This window comes from Neofelis nebulosa, chromosome 15, assembly GCF_028018385.1.
Source record: "Neofelis nebulosa isolate mNeoNeb1 chromosome 15, mNeoNeb1.pri, whole genome shotgun sequence".
Lineage (NCBI taxonomy): Eukaryota > Metazoa > Chordata > Mammalia > Carnivora > Felidae > Neofelis > Neofelis nebulosa.
The window spans coordinates 73,134,256-73,151,925 of NC_080796.1; the positions used below are offsets into that span (position 1 = coordinate 73,134,256).

The window sequence follows — 17,670 nt, forward strand, 5'->3', positions numbered from 1 at the left end:
CTGTGCTGACAGCTCAGAGCCCGGAGCCCGGAGCCTGCTTTGGGTTCTGTGTCTCCCTCTCTCTCTGCCCCTCCCCCACTCACACTCTGTCTCTTTCTCTCAAAATAAATAAACATGATAAAAAATTTCTTAAAAAAAGATGGCCTAATCCACATGTCTGGGGCCTGGTCTGGGAGGCTGGAGCAGCTCCCCTTGATGGGACTGTCCAGTAGGGCAGTCAGACTTCATCCTCGGTGGTTCAGGGCTCCAAGATAAAAACAAACCCTGCCACGTCTCCGAAGGGCCAGACCCAAAATGTGCTCAGCTTTACGTCTGCCACGTTCTACTGGGTGGCTAGATTCAAGTGTGAAGGATATATAAGGAACTTCTGATGGGAAGAAGGTGAGGTACATACATATACAAGAACTGCTTCTTAGGAGGCAGTCCGCACTCTAGCCACAAATATTTACATCCTTCTTACACGAAAAATAAGCTCACCGCCTCCAGAGACCCCCAAAGACTCATCCAATCACAGGATAGGGTTATCAGAGTCAGATTCAATCATCTAAATCAGGTCCAAAGGTAGATGGGCCCCCGCCAATGGGTTCTCAGGTTAGAAACATATAGAGACATTTAAGAGCGGTGAGTCAAACTACCAGAAAGAAATAATTATAATTATATAAATTTATAAATATATATAAATTATAAATAACATATGTAAACATAAATTATATAATTACACAAATACATAAGTAATTTTAAATGTATATGCACCCATAAAACAACTTCAAATTATAAAACAAAAAAAAAGACAAGAAATTAAAGAAGAAATAGACAAATTCACAATTATAGAGGGAAACTTTAACATAATTCTCTTAGTAATTGACGGAAAATCAGAAAAAAAAAAAGCTGTAGCTATATACTGACAATAAATATTTAGAGAGCTTTTAATGATATCACTTACAATAACACGAAAAATACATATCAACTATTTAGGAATAAGCCTAACAAAAAAATGTAATTTCTACAAGAAAGTTACTGACTCCTGGTTTTGGCTCAGGTCATGATTCCAGGGCTGTGGGACCAAGCCCCACGTTGGGCTCTGCACTGAGCGAGGAGCCTGCTTGAGATTCTCTCTCTCCCTCTGCCCTTTCCCCCGCTCCCGCGCTCTCACACACGCACGTGCTCTTGCTCTGTATCTCTGTCTCTCTGTCTCTCTCTCTCAAGTTAAAAAAAAAAAAGGCAACAATTAGGACACTGTGGTTCTGGCATGAGAATAAACAGACAACTGGACGAGAACAGAGTTTCCAGAAGCAGACCCGCATGGCTGTTTGTTTTACAAGGAGGTGAAATTGCATGGTGCTGTGGAAAGCTCGGATTTTCAATAAATTTGAGACCCAGGCAAAGCCGCCATCTGTAAGTGAATATGAACCCTTGCTTATACATAGACGTCAATTCCAATTATACTATGGATACAAAGTAAAAGTAAAAGAAATAAAGTTTCTAGAAAATAACTTGGGAGAATAGTTTCAAGAGCTTGGAGTAGACAACATTTCCTGGAAGGGACAGATAAAGCTCTGACCGTAAAGGAAAAGACTGCTAAATGGACCACCAGAGTTACAGCAGGGATTTGTCAAAGGCTCTATCGAAGCGTGACAGAGACAGGGAAAGACATTCGCAACACATTACCTGGAAAAAGGATCCATATCCAGCTTTAAAAACCCCACAGCACAGAATGAGAAAGACCGAAAAACTAGAAAAAGGGAGAAAGACTGGAAAAGAGATTTCACATTAAAAAGAATATCTAAATTGCCAATTAAATATGAAACATGCTCAGTTGCAAAATTCACCAGGGACACAACAATTGAAACCACACTGAGATCATCCCAGGAGAAGGGCTAAAATTTACAAGACTGTGTATAATACCAGTATCGGCAAGGATTTTGGAGGGACGAGAACTCACACACACAGGTTGACGGGGTGTGCATTAGCACAACCACCCTGGAAGGCAATTTAGCGATTCCTTCTCAAAATATACGCAAGCCTCAGGAGCCGCAGACTCCACTCCTCGGGGTGTACCCAGTAGAAATGTGTGTGCACGCGTGCACTGGGAGACCCGTCCAAGAATATACACAGCGGCGCTCTTTGTGTCCAAAAGCATGGGAAGCCTCCTGGCTCGCGTTGAGGTCCTGCTGGGCTGCCGTGGGTTAAACTCTGTTTACCCTTATGATGCTTCTCCTGTCTCCCAGCGCCGCAGGTCAGGGGGGGCATCACGTATGCAACGGGATATGCATTTGTCCGCATGAAATTAAACGTCCCCTCAGGAGGACCGAGGTGTGGGCCCAGGGGGAGAAAAAAGGTGAGAAACACTACTTGAAATGAAGAAAGTGACATTCCTCATGCTACTAATGTCCTAGGGATCTTCATTGACCAGTATGCCAGGATGAAAGCTTGACTTTTGCAAGTTATCAAAGCAATGCACCAACATAGTATTTGTCACTAATTATTAACATAGTGGTTGTTTACGACTCAAACAATATAGGGACGCCTGGGTGGCACCCGACTCTTGATTTCGACTCAGGTCATGGTGTCACGGTTGGTGGGATCGAGCCCCACGTTGGGCTCCGTGCTGACAGAGCAGAGCCTGCTTGGGATCCTCTCGCTCCTCTCTCTCTGCCCCTCCCCCATTGGCTCACGCTCTCTCTCAAAATAAACAAACATTTAAAAAAAATAAGCAAAAAGAGTAAAGAAAGCCATAAAATGAAGTATTTCCTTTCCATCCACAGTTCTTATCAACACAAATACTATCTTAGGTATACTTTCCAGGAAAAAAAAAACAGCGTATTTGTATCAGCTTGCACACACGTGTTCTATTTGTCACATCTACCCCGCTGGGACGATATTACGAGTACCAACCCACTCCTCGGCTCTCTCTTCCCACTCACCAGGGTGCTGCATGCCTCTCCATGTGGGCTGATCGCCTTCGTAACGGCTGCACTGCATCTCGCCGCAGACATGTACAGAATCTTCATCCACGGTCCCGTATTCATGACCTTTCACGTGCTTTCAGTGTTCTGGGCAGTTATGAACGACACCGCTGTAAACATTCTCTTAGACAATCTGCACATACTTCCTTTAAGGTAATTTCCCAGCCTTAGAGATGTGGGGTCACGGAGCCGTGTGTGTTTTTTTAAGCCTAGAATTTATTTTCTCACCCTGGTCATAGGGCAGGACATTCTGATTCTCAGTTAAAGAAGGGTAGTGCCACTTCCTTCTTTCTAATTCACTAGCACGACCTGCTCTTCGAAAAAGAACTTTCTCAGATGAGCTCCTCGGGGCTGCTGTGGAGCTGTGCTTCTCAAGAATCAAAACCAGCCCTGTTACTCCTGAGAAAAGCCCTCGTCTGGCCTCATCCCGGGGCAGGCCGGGCCTTCATGCTTCTGTGGGTGTCAGTGCTGGTCCTGGGTGAGTACAAGTGCCCAACGCGGGACCAAGGTGGGACGGGGACAGCCTCTCTCTCCACCCCGGGGCTGGCCCTTTCATGGGGCTCAGACGTTCTCTCCTGCGAGGGGAGACTGTTCTCGGGACTCCCCATCCAGCTCAGGGGTTTCTCCCTTGAGTCTGAAGCAGTGGAGGGAGCTGGGATAAACCTTCACCCTTACAGAGAAGGAAACCCGGTGACCACACGGTGAAGGATCTATTCGTTGTTTTTCTGAGATAAATCTTACTTCATGAAGTCCAGAAAATGTATTGTTTGCTTGTTCCCATTGCCTGATTCAGAGGAGACCTTCCTTGTTTCTCTGCAAAGGAGATCATCTATTGCTTGTATGACCAGCCCAGATCCTGGTCCTGGGCACGGAAGGGCACGGTTTCTAACACAACGATGTCTCCTTCCCCTACACCATGGCAAACCCCGGCAGTGATGGGCAGATAAAGATCACAGGGGGAGGGGGACAGCAGGGCTCCAGAGGGAAGGCAGTGAGGCTCGGGGAAAGCCTGGGGCACATAACATTCTTTCCCCCGGGGTTGACTGAAGTATAATTGGCAAATAAAAACTGTACATGTTTAAGATGCAAAAGATGATATTTTGACATACATCTATTGTTAAAATAATCACCACAATTGAGCTAATTAACATTTCTATCTTTTCACTTCACCTTTTGTGCGCGTGTGTGCTAAGAACTCACTGTCAGGATCTACTCTCCCTGCCAATTTCGAGTGTCTGTTCTTATTAACTATGGTCCCCGTGGTGTGCATTAGGTCTCCAGGATTTATTTATCTCGTAAGTGAAAGTTCATTTCCTTGGGTCCACACCTCCCTGGCTCCCCCACCAGCTGGGAAATACCATTTGATTCTCTGCTTCTGTGAGTTCCAACTTTTTTGGACTCCACGTGAAAGTGAGGTCACACAGCATCCATCTTTCTGGGTCTGGCTTGTGTCACTTAGCGTTGTGTCCTCCAGATTCATCCATGCTGTTACAATGGCAAGATTTCCTTCTTTTTTGAGGCTGCATAATACTCCATCATATATATACATATATGTCATATTTCCTTTATCCATTCCTTGGTTGGTGGACTTCCATACTCCTTGGTATGGAAACTTAGAATGTTTCCATATCCTGGCTATTGCAAAGCATGTGGCCGTGAACGTGGGAATGAACACAGGTGTCTCTTCAAGATACTGGTAACATTTCCGGGCCACCTGGGTGGCTCCGTAGGTGAAGCACCCTCTCTCTCTCTGCCCCTCCCCACTCTCTCTTTCTCTCTCAAAATAAATAAACTTAAGGAAAGATTTTTTTTAAAGGTACTGGTATCATTTCCTTTGGATATATATCCAGAAATGGGATTGCTGGATCGTATGATAGTTTTATTTTTAATTGTTTAAGGAATTTCCATACTGTTTTGCATAATGGCTATACTAAGTGCATTCTCACCAACACTGCACAAGGGTTTTCTTTTCTCCACTTCCTAACCAATGCTTGTTGTCTTTTGTCTTCATGATAATAACCACTCTGACAGGTGTGATGTGATATCTCATTGTGGTTTTGATTTGCATTTCCCTGATGACTGAGTGATGTTGAGCATCTTTTCATGTACTTACTGGCCATTTGTATGTCTTCTATTGAGAATATCTGCTCAGGTCTTTACCTGTTTTTCAGTGAGGCTATTTGTTTTCTTGTTGATTTGTTAGAGTTCCTTATACAGGAACTTATACAGTTCTGATAAGGAACTCTCCTTATCAGAATCATGACTTACAAATACTTTCTCCCATTCCACAGGTTACCTCTTCATGCAGTTGATGGTTTCCTTTGCTGTACAAAAGCTTTTTACTTAGATGCAACCCCATTTGTCTATTCTGGTTTTGTTCCCAAGTGCTTTGGGGGTCATATCTAAAAAATTGTGTCCCAGACCAATGTCAAGAAGCTTCCTACCTATGTTTTCTTCTGGCAGCTTCACAGTTTGGGGTCTTACATGTAAGTCATTAATATACTTTGAGTTATTTTTGTACAAATAAAAACAGCACAGTATACAAAAGAGACTATTCTTTCCCCATTGTGTGTTCTTAGCACTTTTGTTGAAGGTCAGTCAGCTGTAAATGTGTGGATTTTTTTCTGGGTCCTTGATTCTGTTCCATTGCTGTATATGTCCGCTTTTGTGCCAGTTGGGATGACTGTATCTTTGTAATATGTTTTAAGTCAAGGAGTAGGTCTCGAGTTTTGTTTTTGTTCAGTATTGCATTGACTCTCAGTATCTTTTGTGGCTTCACACGAATTTTAGGATCCTTTCTTCTATTTCTGTGAAAAATGCCATTGGAATTTTGAGAGGGATTGCATCAGATCTGTAGATCGCTTCGATAATGTGGTGTTTTAACATATTAATTGTCCCAAGCCGTAAACACAGGATGTCTTTACATTTATTTGTGTTTTCTTTCATTTCTTTCAATGTTTTATAGTTTTCAGTATAGAGATTCTTCGATTCCTTGGTTAAATTTAGTCCTAAATATTCTATGCTTGTTGATGCTAATGGAAGTGGGGTTGTTTTCCTGTTTTTTCAAATAGTTTGTTGCTAGTATACAGAAATGTAACCTTTTTCTGTACATTGACTGCGTGTCTTGCCACTGTACTGAATTGCTTATCAGTTCTAACAGTATTTTCGTGGAGTCCTGAGGGTCTTCTATATATAAGATAACCATCTGCAAACAGAGACCGTTTTACTTCTTCCTTTCTGGTTTGGACATCTTTTATTTCTTTTTCTTGCCTAATGATTCTGGCTAGGACTTCCAGGACTATACCGAATGTAAGTGGCAAGAGTGGGCGTTCTTGCCTTTTTCCTGAACTGAAAGGAAAAGCTTTTAGCTTTTCACCATTAACTGTGATGTTAGTTATAGGTTCATCTCTTACGGCTTTTACTACGTTGAGATCCTTTCCTTCTAGACATAATTTGTTGAGAGTTTTTTTTTTTTAATCATGAAAACGTGTTGAATTTTGTGAAATGCTTTTTATACATCTATTGAGATGATCCTATGATTTTCAAAAAAATTTTTTAACATTTATTTTTGAGAGACTGAGACAGACAGAGCAGGCGTGGGGGAGGGGCAGAGAGAGAGGGAGACATAGAATCGATGCGGGTTCCAGGCTCCGAGCTGTCAGCACAGAGCCCAACACGGTGCTTGAACTCAGGAACCTCATCTGCTCAGGTGAGATCATGACCTGATCAGAAGTCAGATGTTTAACCGACTGAGCCACCCAGGCGCCCCTAGATGATCTGATGATTTTTATCATCCATTCTGTTAACGTAGTGTATCACCTTTATTGCATTGCACACATTGGGTCATCCCAGGGGCAAATCTCACATGTTCCTTCTGTTTGCTAGCATTCCATTTTAGGATTGTTTTAAATCTATGTATATCAGAGATATTGGCCTGTAATTTTGTTTTCCTGTAGAACGCTTATTTGGCTGACCTCACAAAATGTGTTTGCAAGTATGTTCTCTCCTCTTCATTTTTTTGGAGGCCTTTGAAATGGTTTGGAGTTAATTCTTTAAGTGTTTAGTAGAACTCACCAGTGAAGTCATCTGACTTCTTTGTTGGGGGGCGAGGGGTTGATTAACAATTAAATATCCTTACTTGTTATCGGTCTGTTCAGATTTTCTATCTCTTCAAGATCCATCCAGTCTTGGTAGATTGCATGTCTCTAGAACTTTATTGATTTCTTCTAAGTTATTCAATTTGTTGGGATATACTGTTCATAGGAGTCTTTTTTTAAATATTTCTGTGCTATCAGTTGCAATGCCTCCTCTCACTTCTGATTTTGAGTCTTCCCTTTTTCTTAGTCTACCTAAAGGTTTGTCAATTTACTTTATCTTTTGAAAACATAGCTCTTAGTTTTGTTTTGTTTTCTTTTCTATTTTTTATCTTCTATTTATTTATTCTCTAATTTTATTATTTCTTTTCTTCTGCCAACTTTGGGTTTCTCAAGGTATAAAGTTAGGGGTTTTTTTATTTTAGGGGTTTTTTTTTATTTGAGGGCTTTATCTTTTTCTTAAAGTAAGAATTTATGACTATTAACTTCTTTCTCAGAATTGCTTTGCTATATCCCATAGGTTTTACAATGTGTTTCCATTTTTATTTCACTCAAGGTAATTTCTGATTTCCCTTTAGATTTTTTCTTCGACCCATTGATTGTTCAAGAGTGTGTTGCTTCGCTTCCGTTATTTGTGAATTTTCCAGCCTCATCCTGTGAACGATTGCTAGTTTCATACCATTGTGGTCAGAAAACTCAATCCTCTCAAATCTGAGACTTGTTTTATAACCTAATACATAATCTGTGCTGGAGAATGTTTCATGACCACCTGAGAAGAATGTGTGTTCTGCTACTGTAGGATAGAATGTTCTGTATACATCCATCAGGTGTACATGTTAGATATGCAAACTCTCCGGTTTAGAATCTTGTACAAGCCTGCCATTTCCTTATTGATTTCCTGTCTGAATGATCTACGCACTGTTGAAAATGGGGTATTAAGGCCCTTACTACTATTGTATTGTCACTATTCCTTATTTCAGTTCTCTTATTTGTCTTCTATATTTAGGTGCTTTCATATGGGGTGCATGTACATTTATGGTTGCATATCCTCCTAATTCCACTTTACCCCTGTATAGTGACTTTCTTTGTCTCTTGTTACAATTTTTGACTTAAAATCTGTTTTGTCTGATACAAGTAGAGTTGCTCCTGGTCTCTTTCAGTTACCATTTGCATGGAATGTATTTTCCATCTTTTTACTTTGAGCCCATGTGTGCCCTTAAATGAAAAATGAATCTCTTGTAGGCAGCACACAGTTGGATTTTTTTATTCATTCAGATATCCCACGTTTTTTATGGGAAAATTTAATCCTTTTACATTAAAGGCAGTTATTGATGGGTAAGGACTTACTATTGCCATTTTGTTCATTGTTTTCCCACTGTTTTGTAGTTCCTTTTTTTTCTTCCTTCTCCTACTATCTTCCTTTGTGATTTGATGATTTTTTTTGTAGTGGTATGCTTTAACTTCTCTTTTTATCTTTTGTGTTATCTACTGCAGTTTTTTTTTTCTCTTTGTGATTTCCTTGTGATTTTTTTCTTTGTGAGGCTTATACTAAACATAACAGTCAATTAAGCTAAGAAATTTATTTCTATCACATATAAAGACTCTACACTTTTTCTTCTCCCTCCCCACATTTAGTTATTAATGTCACAATCTCCTTGTTTTTATAGTCTGCATACATTAACAAATGATTGTAGCTATCGTCATCTGTAATACTTTTGTCTTTTTTAATTTATGCTACAGTTAAAAGTGATTATATATCACCACACAGTATGCTATCGTCTGAATATATGCATCCCCAAATATTCATACGTTAAAATTCCGACCTGTCGGGTGGTAGTTTTAGGAGATGGTGAGGTCTTGAGAGGTGATTAGGTCTTTAGGGCTCTGCAAGGCAATGAGACTAGTACCCTTATAAAAGAGACCATAGAGAGCTCGCTCACCCATCTGCCGCGTTACATGAGAAGATGGCTATCTATGACAAAGCAGGCCCTCACCAGAGATGAACCTGCTGGTGCCTTAATACTGGACTTTCCAGCCTCCAGAACTGTGAGAAATACGTTTCTCTCGTTTACGAGCCACCCACGATGGTATTTTTGTCATAGCAGACTGAATGCACTAAGGTACCATATTTAGAGGATTCTGAATTGGACTATACATTTACCTTCACCAGGGAGTGTGTGTTTTTACGCTCCTAATTAGTGTCCTTGCTTTAGTGCCCTTGAGGAACTCTTTTTGCTTTTCTTACAAGGCGGGCCTAGTGGTGGTGAATTCCCCCCAGCTTTCGTCTCAGAAAGGTTTTTTTTAATGTTATTTATTTTTGAGAGAAAGAGCATGAATGGGGGAGGGGCAGAGACAGAAAGGGAGACAGAGAATCCCAAGCAGGCTCTGAGTTGTCAGTGTAGAGCCCAACGCAGGGCTCAAACTCACAAACTGCAAGATCAGCACCTGAGCAGAAGTCAGATGATTAACCAGCTGAGCCACCCAGGAGCCCCTGTCTTGGAAAGTCTTTATCTCTCCTTCATTTTGTTGGGTATAGTATTTCGACTGGCAGTGTGTTTTTTTTTTTTTTCTTTCAGTGTTTCGAATATATGACCCCACTCTACCCTGGCCTACGATATTGCTAAAGAAATCCACTATAAATCTTACGGGGGGGTTCTTTGTATGAGACTCTTTGATGCATTGTTTTTCTCTTACTGATTTCAAAATTCTCCTTGTCTTTGACTTTTGAGAATTTGAGTATGACGTGCCTCACTTTAGACCTTTTGATGTTCAGCCTGTTAGGGGTTATTTGGGAACCATGAACCTAGATACAGATTTCCCTCCCCAGATTTGGGAAGTTCTTGGTCGTTATTTCTTTAAATAATCTTTCTGTTCTTGTTCTCTGCTCCTTCTGGGACTTCAGTAATAGGTACATTGATTCACTTATTGTTTTCCCAGAAGTCACCGAAGCTTTGTTCACTTTTTCATTTTTTCTTTTTCTTCTAACTGGGTAATTTCAAACAGCCTGTCTTCAAATTTGCTCATTCTTTCTCCTAAGTGACCAATTATGCTGTTGCCACTACTGAATTTTTCAGTTTGGTCATTGTATTCTTTAGTGCCAAGATTCCTGTTTGATTCTTTCTCATGTTTTCTATTTGTTAAACTTCTCATTTGGTTTGTGTATCGTTTTCCTGATTTCATTTAGTTGTGTCCTCTTATAGCTCACCGAGCTTCCTTAAGACTATTATTTTGAGTTCTGTGTCAAATAGCTCATGAATCTCCTTTTCTTTAGGGTCAGTTGCTGGAGCTTTATTCGTTTCCACTGATGTTGTCACATTTGCCTGACTTTTCATGATCAGTGCAACCCTGCATTGGTGTCTCTATTTAGAAGAGCTGATACCTTCACAGACTGGTTTTGGAAGGTAAATACCTTCTGCGGCTTCCCTGGGGTTATAAGGCTGCCTCCAAGATATGGTTGAACAGAGCTGGAGCTGGATCTCACGGCTGTTGCTGGGTCCGCAGTTGGCGGTTCCACTGCCAGGGGTATGAACGGCTCTCATTTCTGCTGGGTCCTTGAGTACTCTCCCACTGAGTTAGGCTGATTCCTAGATGGCCAAGACTGCCTCTAGACTGCAGCAGAATGGCACTGGAGCTGGGGTCACAGGACTACCTTGGCAACAACAGTTGGGTCTGAGCTCAGCGGGCCATGATGCTGGGGCGAAGAAGGGGATGGTTCCTCTCGAGTCTCTCGGCAATAGGATCTAGATGCAAGACCATGAACAAATGAGACCAGATTTGAGTCCCCAGAAAGACGAGGCAGCTCTAGGTCTGCAGCTGGGCTCACAGTCAGTGAGTCTTCTACCAGGGCATGTGCCCGCCTTTTCAAAGTGGTCCTCCTTGGTCTTGGGCTCCAATGGGATTGTGCAATCTCCTGCCCAGGCCCCAAAGCTTCCCCGCTTTTATCTATGGATGGCTGCCAAACATTTGCTTCTGTGGGAGACACAGGTTGGAGAACGCCTATTCCATCATCTCACTCGTGTCATTTTTTTTTTAATTTTTTTTAATGTTTATTTATTTTTGAGACAGAGAGAGACAGAGCATGAATGGGGGAGGGTCAGAGAGAGAGGGAGACACAGAATCCGAAGCAGGCTCCAGGCTCTGAGCTGTCAGCACAGAGCCCGACGCGGGGCTCGAACTCACGGACCGTGAGATCATGACCTGAGCCGAAGTCGGACGCCCAACCGACTGAGCCACCCAGGTGCCCCTCGTGTCATTTTTCTAGTACACGGCACTAACTGCATCTGTGGGTGTGTTTCAGTCTCTATCAGTTCACACACACAAAGGGGGTTGTTTTTACCAACATTGAAAACCTTAGAATAAAATATTTACTCATGTATTTCACAAAAATTTTTAGTGACACGTATGCACAGCCCTGTACGGGGTGCTGAGAATGATGGGAAAGCATGGGAGGCAGCATTTCTGTGCTCAGAAAGCTCATGATCTAAAAGGGCCTCCAGGGGCGCCTGGGGGCGCTCAGTCGGTTAAGCATCCGACTCTCGATTTCGGCTCAGGTCATGACCTCACAGTTCAGGAGTTCAAGCCCCGTATCAGGCTCTGTGCTGACAGCACGGAGCCTGCTTGGGATTTTCTCTCTCCCTCTCTCTCTGCCCTTCTCCTGCTTGTGCTCTCTCAAAATAAATACACAATAAGTAAATAAATAAATAAGTAGGCCTCCAGCAAACCCAGTGTACAAGAAACATCCGCCTAACAAGAGCCCAGTTAAATAAATGTCCAAAGTTACTGACAGTGGTGCAAGCAAATACCACACTGCATGCCAAGGAGCTGGTAATGCCTTCAGGAGACAGACAGAGCAGGAGCTAGAGGAGGCAGACGTGCAGTGGGGCCCAGTGGCAGGAAAAAGCTGCACCAAACACTCCAGAAATAGAAGGACATCCCAACGTTGTGCCAACACAGAGGGACAGGTTAGGGTAATGGCCTGGAGCACATGCTTTGGGGCCAAATAGCCCGTGTTCAGACAAATGGCCCCAAACTCCATTCTGCTGCCTACTGGCTACTTAAACCAGTTTACAGCCTGTAAAACAGGGATGATCCCAGAACGTACTTCACAGAGATGTTGACAAGATCACCTAAAACACTACAGGTAAACATCTACCACGTAGAATATACTCGGGAAAATTTCAGCCACATTTAAAACAATACGAAATCCACGGTGACCAAGATGCTTGGGCAATGGGAAATAATCCGCTGTTCTCTCTAAAGCTCGTAGGTCTGGATTACTTCTCCCCGCCAGCCTCATGTGAGACGGACATGCTCACTGCTGGATCTCCTTTGTCCTATCCAGGCCCTGGCACATAGTCGGCATCTTAAAATTTGCTGAATAGGGGCGCCTGGGTGGCTCAGTCGGTTGAGCGACCGACTTCGGCTCAGGTTTGTGAGTTCGAGCCCCGCGTCGGGCTCTGCGCTGACGGCTCGGAGCCCGGAGTCCGCTTCCGATTCTGTGTCTCCCTCTCTCTCTGCTCCTCCCCCACTCTAGCTCTGTCTCTGTCTCAGAAATGCAATACACATTAAAAAAAATTTTTTTTAATTTGTTGAATAAACGAACGGTCCCTCATCTGGAGTGTCTAGGCAGTTTATAAACTTGCCAACTTTGCCTCCTCTGTCTTCCTGTTACCCATTTCTCAAACCTGTACCTCCTACCTCTATTCACTTAGTTACTTAATTCATTACTTAATAAATACACATTCAATATTTACACAATGTCTCTTAAATGTCAGGCACTGTTGTAGATCCAGGGGGGCATATAACAAACCCAAGAAGCCCCTGCTCTTACAGAACGTCTATTCTAGAGGTGGGAAAGTAAACAAGCAAACAATCTGGGATAAGCCCTCTGAAGAAAAGTAAACATCATCATCTCTCGCCCCTGCCTTCTCATCAGCCTCTCTGCTTCACGTCCGGTCTCTCGGACGTCTACCCACCGTCATAATGCTCCATCGAAGTTACAAATGCTAACCCTACCCTTCTCCTACTTGAAGCCTTTCCATGGCTCCCTGTTGATGATGGTAACACTGCAGCTTTTAGAAGAAAACCACAGCTACTTACCAGCCATGACGTGAGCCCTGCATGCCTCTCCGACCCGACTCCTCCTCACTCCCCTCCTTCCAGAACTCCGTCTCAGCCCCCCTCAACACCAGTGCTACTTCTCCACTTCGGTGCCCTTGCTGCCCTTCTTACCTTTTCCGCCATGTCTTGCCAGGTACAGACACCCCTGCCTGGCTGACCCCTGTTTTCATTCAGTTTTCTCAAGGATCACTCTTTCAGGTACGTGTCACAGCCCATCCCCCTCACCACACACACACACCCACACACCCACACACACACACACACACACACCGGCCCCGCTGGCCCTTCCGCCCTCAAGACGCCCGTGTGTGTTTCTACTACTGAATTTCCATTCCGCACTACGTCATTTTGCTTCGCGCTTCTGCTCCCCCAGCCGTCAACTCCTTGCCAGCAGGTACCTTTTTTTTTTTTTATTCATCTTAGAAGTCCAAGGAGAAGGAGACATTTGACAAGTGTCTGTTAAGTTTTTTTAATGAATTTCTATTGAAAGAAATAATAAAATGAACAGAAAACAACAGCTATGACTTTTGAAAAACCGAAGAATCCTTGCTCTGTGTTCATCTCTGGCTAATTTATTTATTTTGCAGCTCCTGTCCGTGGAAAATCTGGTGAGTTCTCGTCTCTTTTGCTCTTTGGGTGTCCCTGGATAAGAATGTCTCCCTAAAAAACACGAGGTGCTTGCAATGTCTGTCTGAGGGTCTCCAATAGCTCCTGTTCTTGCCGAGACCAGAAGGGATGTGAAAGTGTCACGTGCTCTACTGGCATCACCCAAGGGCCAGGACAGCCACACGCACCCCCCCCCCCCCCCGGCTCTCCCTGGAAGAACTAAGAAATGCACAAGCGGCTCTTGGCCTCTGGTAGACCCTGAACTTAACCCTACCGCAGATGGAACCCACTTGACCATGCAGGACGTCCTCAACTCCATGGCAAACGTGCAGGGCTTGGGATAAGGTTTTCTCCCATCAGCAAGCTCGAAAAACGTCTCTGTAAGCATCGCACTGTGAAGACACGAGCAGGAATACTACGTTCTCTACACGTTTAGAAGTAAAATCCTGCAAGAAATGTTCCTCCTCCAGAAGAACATCCAGCAACCAGGCCCTCAAAAAGAAGAAATGCACCCAAAATAGGAACTGGGGGAGAAGACATATTATCTGTGTCACACATTTTCTTAGTTCTGACTCCCACCACCATTCCCCTGGGTCAGAGAATGTCCTGGATATTTGAGGATTCGCGAACGGCAATACAACCTCTCTCCTTGCCCGAAATCAGCTGCCCCGGGATTTCATCCTTGTCTGGCTCACTTCTGGATTCCAGCAAACGACCTGTCTGTTCCTTGCTCTGCCACAATCAGCTGTGACAAGAGTCTCGGGGCATCTGAAACATCATCTGTGACACGAAGGTGCTAGACAAGTTAATCTCTCAAGCTTTACTCAGTGCCAAAGCCTTCGGAAAATAGGATTTATCCCGTGAGAGAAAGTGCACACCTGTGACGTGCACAGCTCCCTGGGAGGTCCCCATGAGTCGGTGGACGTGATGAAGCAGGAGGGCAGGGGCGGCCTTCTCTAGCGCCCGTAAAAAGCCAACTGACCATTGATCCCACTGACATTCGGCGATGAACCCCGCTGCTTATACTGTCGGCGTGAAATCATTTCTCTCGTTGCCATCCCCTGGGGGCTCCAATCCACAAACAGCCGTGAGCAACCACTGACCCTCCCGGGGGGCTTTCCTGGGGATCCCCCTAAGCCTGGTCCTCGGGTCCGTCCCACGCAGACGGCCGCGGCGGGAACCACAGGCGTCCCCATCTCAGGCTCTGTCTCTCTCTTCCTCAGAAGCTGCGTCCAAACCCGTGATTTCCCTCCATCCTCCATGGACCGTCGCCTTCAGAGGAGAGACAGTGACCCTGACTTGTCACGTATTGCATTTCCACGCTCCAGAGAAAATAAAACGGTTCCTTTGGTACCGCGAGGGTAGAATACTACGCGAAACCCCAAGAAACACCCTGGAGGTCCATGACTCCGGACAGTACAGATGCCAGACCCAGGACTCGCTCCCAAGTGACCATGTGAGCTTGACCTTTTCTTCAGGTGAGAAAAAAAAGAAAGAAAACAAAGAAACCACAGTTTCTTTAGAAACCACACAGTTACCCAGAAGCTGCCTATATTTACGGAATAATAATCTATACAGATGAGACCCAGAGATTTGTTGCTCAGGTCAAAGAAAATTGGAGAAGCAAATTATTTGAATGGTTTCTGAATCTACGTATAGTTTTGGTTTTTTTAATTTTTTTAATGTTTTGTTTTTTATTTTTGAAAGCGAGACAGAGTGAGAGCAGGGGAGGGGCAGAGAGAGAGGGAGACACAGAATCCGAAGCAGGATCCGGGCTCTGAGCTGTCAGCACAGAGACCGACGCAGGGCCTGAACTCACAAACTGTGAGATCACAACCTGGGCTGAAGTTGGACGCTCAGCTGACTGAGCCACCCAGGCACCCCACACGTGTAGTTTCAAACTTATAAAATTTATTTTGAATAATAAGCAGCATGAGGATTTTTCAGATGGATAGGCAGACAGACAGACAGAGGTACAGCTGACCCATGAATGCCACGGGGTTGAAATGCATGGGTCCCCTTCCCAGCAGACTTTCTACAGGACAGGACTGTAAATGTATTTTCTCTTCCTGATGATTTTCTTAATAACATTTCCCTCCAGTTTACTTCCTTACAACAATACGGTCTATGATACAGAGAACACACAAAATACATGCTAATGTCACAAAACGCATAATACTCAGATTTTCCACTGTATGGGGGGGTCGGTGCCCTACCCCCATGTTGTGCAAGGGTATAATGTATACAGACAACAAGAAAAAAAGAAGAAACCTTTCTCTTTTTCCCTGTGTCCTAAAGCCACCTGTTTTTGGTTTTTGTTTTTTTATGTAAAGAGATTCTGATTTATTTTGGTGTAATTTCCTTCTGAATTAAAAAGAAGAAGAGAGAGAATCCCAAGCAGGCTCTGCCCTGCCAGCACAGAGCCCAACACAGGGCTCGATCTCACCAACCGTGAGATCACGACCTGAGTGAGATCGGGAGTCTGATGCTTAACTGACTGAGCCACCCAGGCACCCCAGAAAGAATAATAAATAAAGCCACCTGTTTGAATTCGAAGCAAGTTATGATGTTCTCTGATTTCATGAACAAGGAAGCAGTATGGTAACAAGGAGAAAATGAGATGCTTATCTAACTCTCTGAGCTGGCAATTCCCCTCTTAAGAATTTACCTACTGGAGGGGCACCTGGGTGGCTCAGACAGTTAAGCCGCCGACTTCAGTTCAGGTCATGATCTTACGGTTCGTGGGTTCGAGCCCCGCGTCAGGCTCTGTGCTGACAGCTGGGAGCCTGGAGCCTGCTTCGGATTCTGCGTCTCCCTCTCTCTCTGGTCCTCCCCCGCTCACACTCTGTCTCTCTGCTTCAAAAATAAATATTAAAAAAAAAAAAAAAAACATTTTACCTACTGGAATCATAGACACACTCCTCCCAAACCGAAGGACGCTGAACGGTCAAGAAAAGAAAGCTCATTAAGTAAATTACATGGCATTGCACTGAAGGGAAACTTTGCAGCCGTTAGAAGCCAGGTTCGGTAGCGAGACTGACGGCCTAGAGAAGGGTTCATAGCAGAGTAGGTTGTCAAAGACACAAACATTGCTGCAGTTTCATAAAGAGAACACGGCACACTCTCATGTACGTGCCCATGGAAAAGAGCACCCGACACGTGCACGTCCACATCTGGGCCGCGAGGCGGGAAGGGATCTGTACTTACATTTCTGCTTTCCGAGTCTTCTCAGGACACGTGTTCACTCTAAAATCAGAATAAAAGTGGATTGTAGTTATTTTATGCGTTCTTTTCCCCCATCCCAATCCTAGAAAATCCGTTGGGGACACTAATCAAGAGAAGGCACCGAGTGACCAGGCTCGCGTTGTCTTGCAGAGAACCTGATCCTGCAGGCTCCCCCCTTCGTGTTTGAAGGCGACTCTGTGGTTCTGAGATGCCGAGCAAATGCAGAAATCACTCTGGATACCATGACACTGCACAGGCAGGGCGAGGTCCTGAGCATCTCTGATGAAAGTTCCGACTTCCGCATCGAGCAAGCAAGTCTCAAAGATAACGGAGACTATCACTGTTCCGGATTTAAGAATGGCTGCTGTTCCTACTTTTCCAACACGATCAACATCGAAGTCCAAGGTAAAGCCTTCGTTATCTGCGAGACGGGCTTGCTGAAAGGACGCTCCCTGAGGCAGCAGAGGGTGAGAAGGGTGGGCTGGGATACCCCCGCACCTCAGGGCTCACTCCTGCAAGATTCGGAGGAAGCGCAGGAGTGCTTTGAGCTGAAGGGGGTTGCGGATGGAAAGCGGCCTCCCCCCTGCCTGCCGTGCACCTTCCGCGGCTGCTGCAGACGGGCTGTGTTTCTCTCCAGAGCAGTTCCAGGCCTCACTGCT

At 44.3% G+C, this 17,670-nt stretch overlaps 1 protein-coding gene and 2 long non-coding RNA genes across 7 annotated transcripts in view; 1 reads left to right on the forward strand and 2 right to left on the reverse strand.

The window, feature by feature from the left end:
- Positions 1–3,228: 3,228 nt before the first annotated feature.
- FCRL5 (Fc receptor like 5) overlaps positions 3,229–17,670 on the forward strand; it is a 37,717-nt gene continuing 23,275 nt past the window's right edge. The window contains exons 1-4 of one of the 4 annotated variants that reach the window (XM_058701538.1): positions 3,229–3,444; positions 13,768–13,788; positions 15,010–15,264; positions 17,162–17,416. In XM_058701538.1, the coding sequence (XP_058557521.1) occupies positions 3,303–3,444; positions 13,768–13,788; positions 15,010–15,264; positions 17,162–17,416 (673 nt within the window). In that variant the 5' untranslated portion in view covers positions 3,229–3,302. The remainder of the gene's footprint in view (positions 3,445–13,767; positions 13,789–15,009; positions 15,265–17,161; positions 17,417–17,670) is intronic. The other 3 variants (XM_058701541.1, XM_058701540.1, XM_058701539.1) reach the window with 3 other exon arrangements.
- LOC131496202 (uncharacterized) lies at positions 13,640–15,024 on the reverse strand. 2 transcript variants are annotated; one of them, XR_009254378.1, is made up of 2 exons: positions 14,077–15,024; positions 13,640–13,840 (listed from the first exon to the last, which is right to left on the reverse strand). It is a non-coding gene; the product is annotated as an uncharacterized LOC131496202 (long non-coding RNA). The 2 variants fall into 2 exon arrangements; XR_009254379.1 differs by having other exon boundaries at positions 14,061–15,024.
- LOC131496204 (uncharacterized) lies at positions 15,678–17,281 on the reverse strand. Its single transcript, XR_009254380.1, has 3 exons — positions 17,167–17,281; positions 16,994–17,032; positions 15,678–15,911 (listed from the first exon to the last, which is right to left on the reverse strand). It is a non-coding gene; the product is annotated as an uncharacterized LOC131496204 (long non-coding RNA).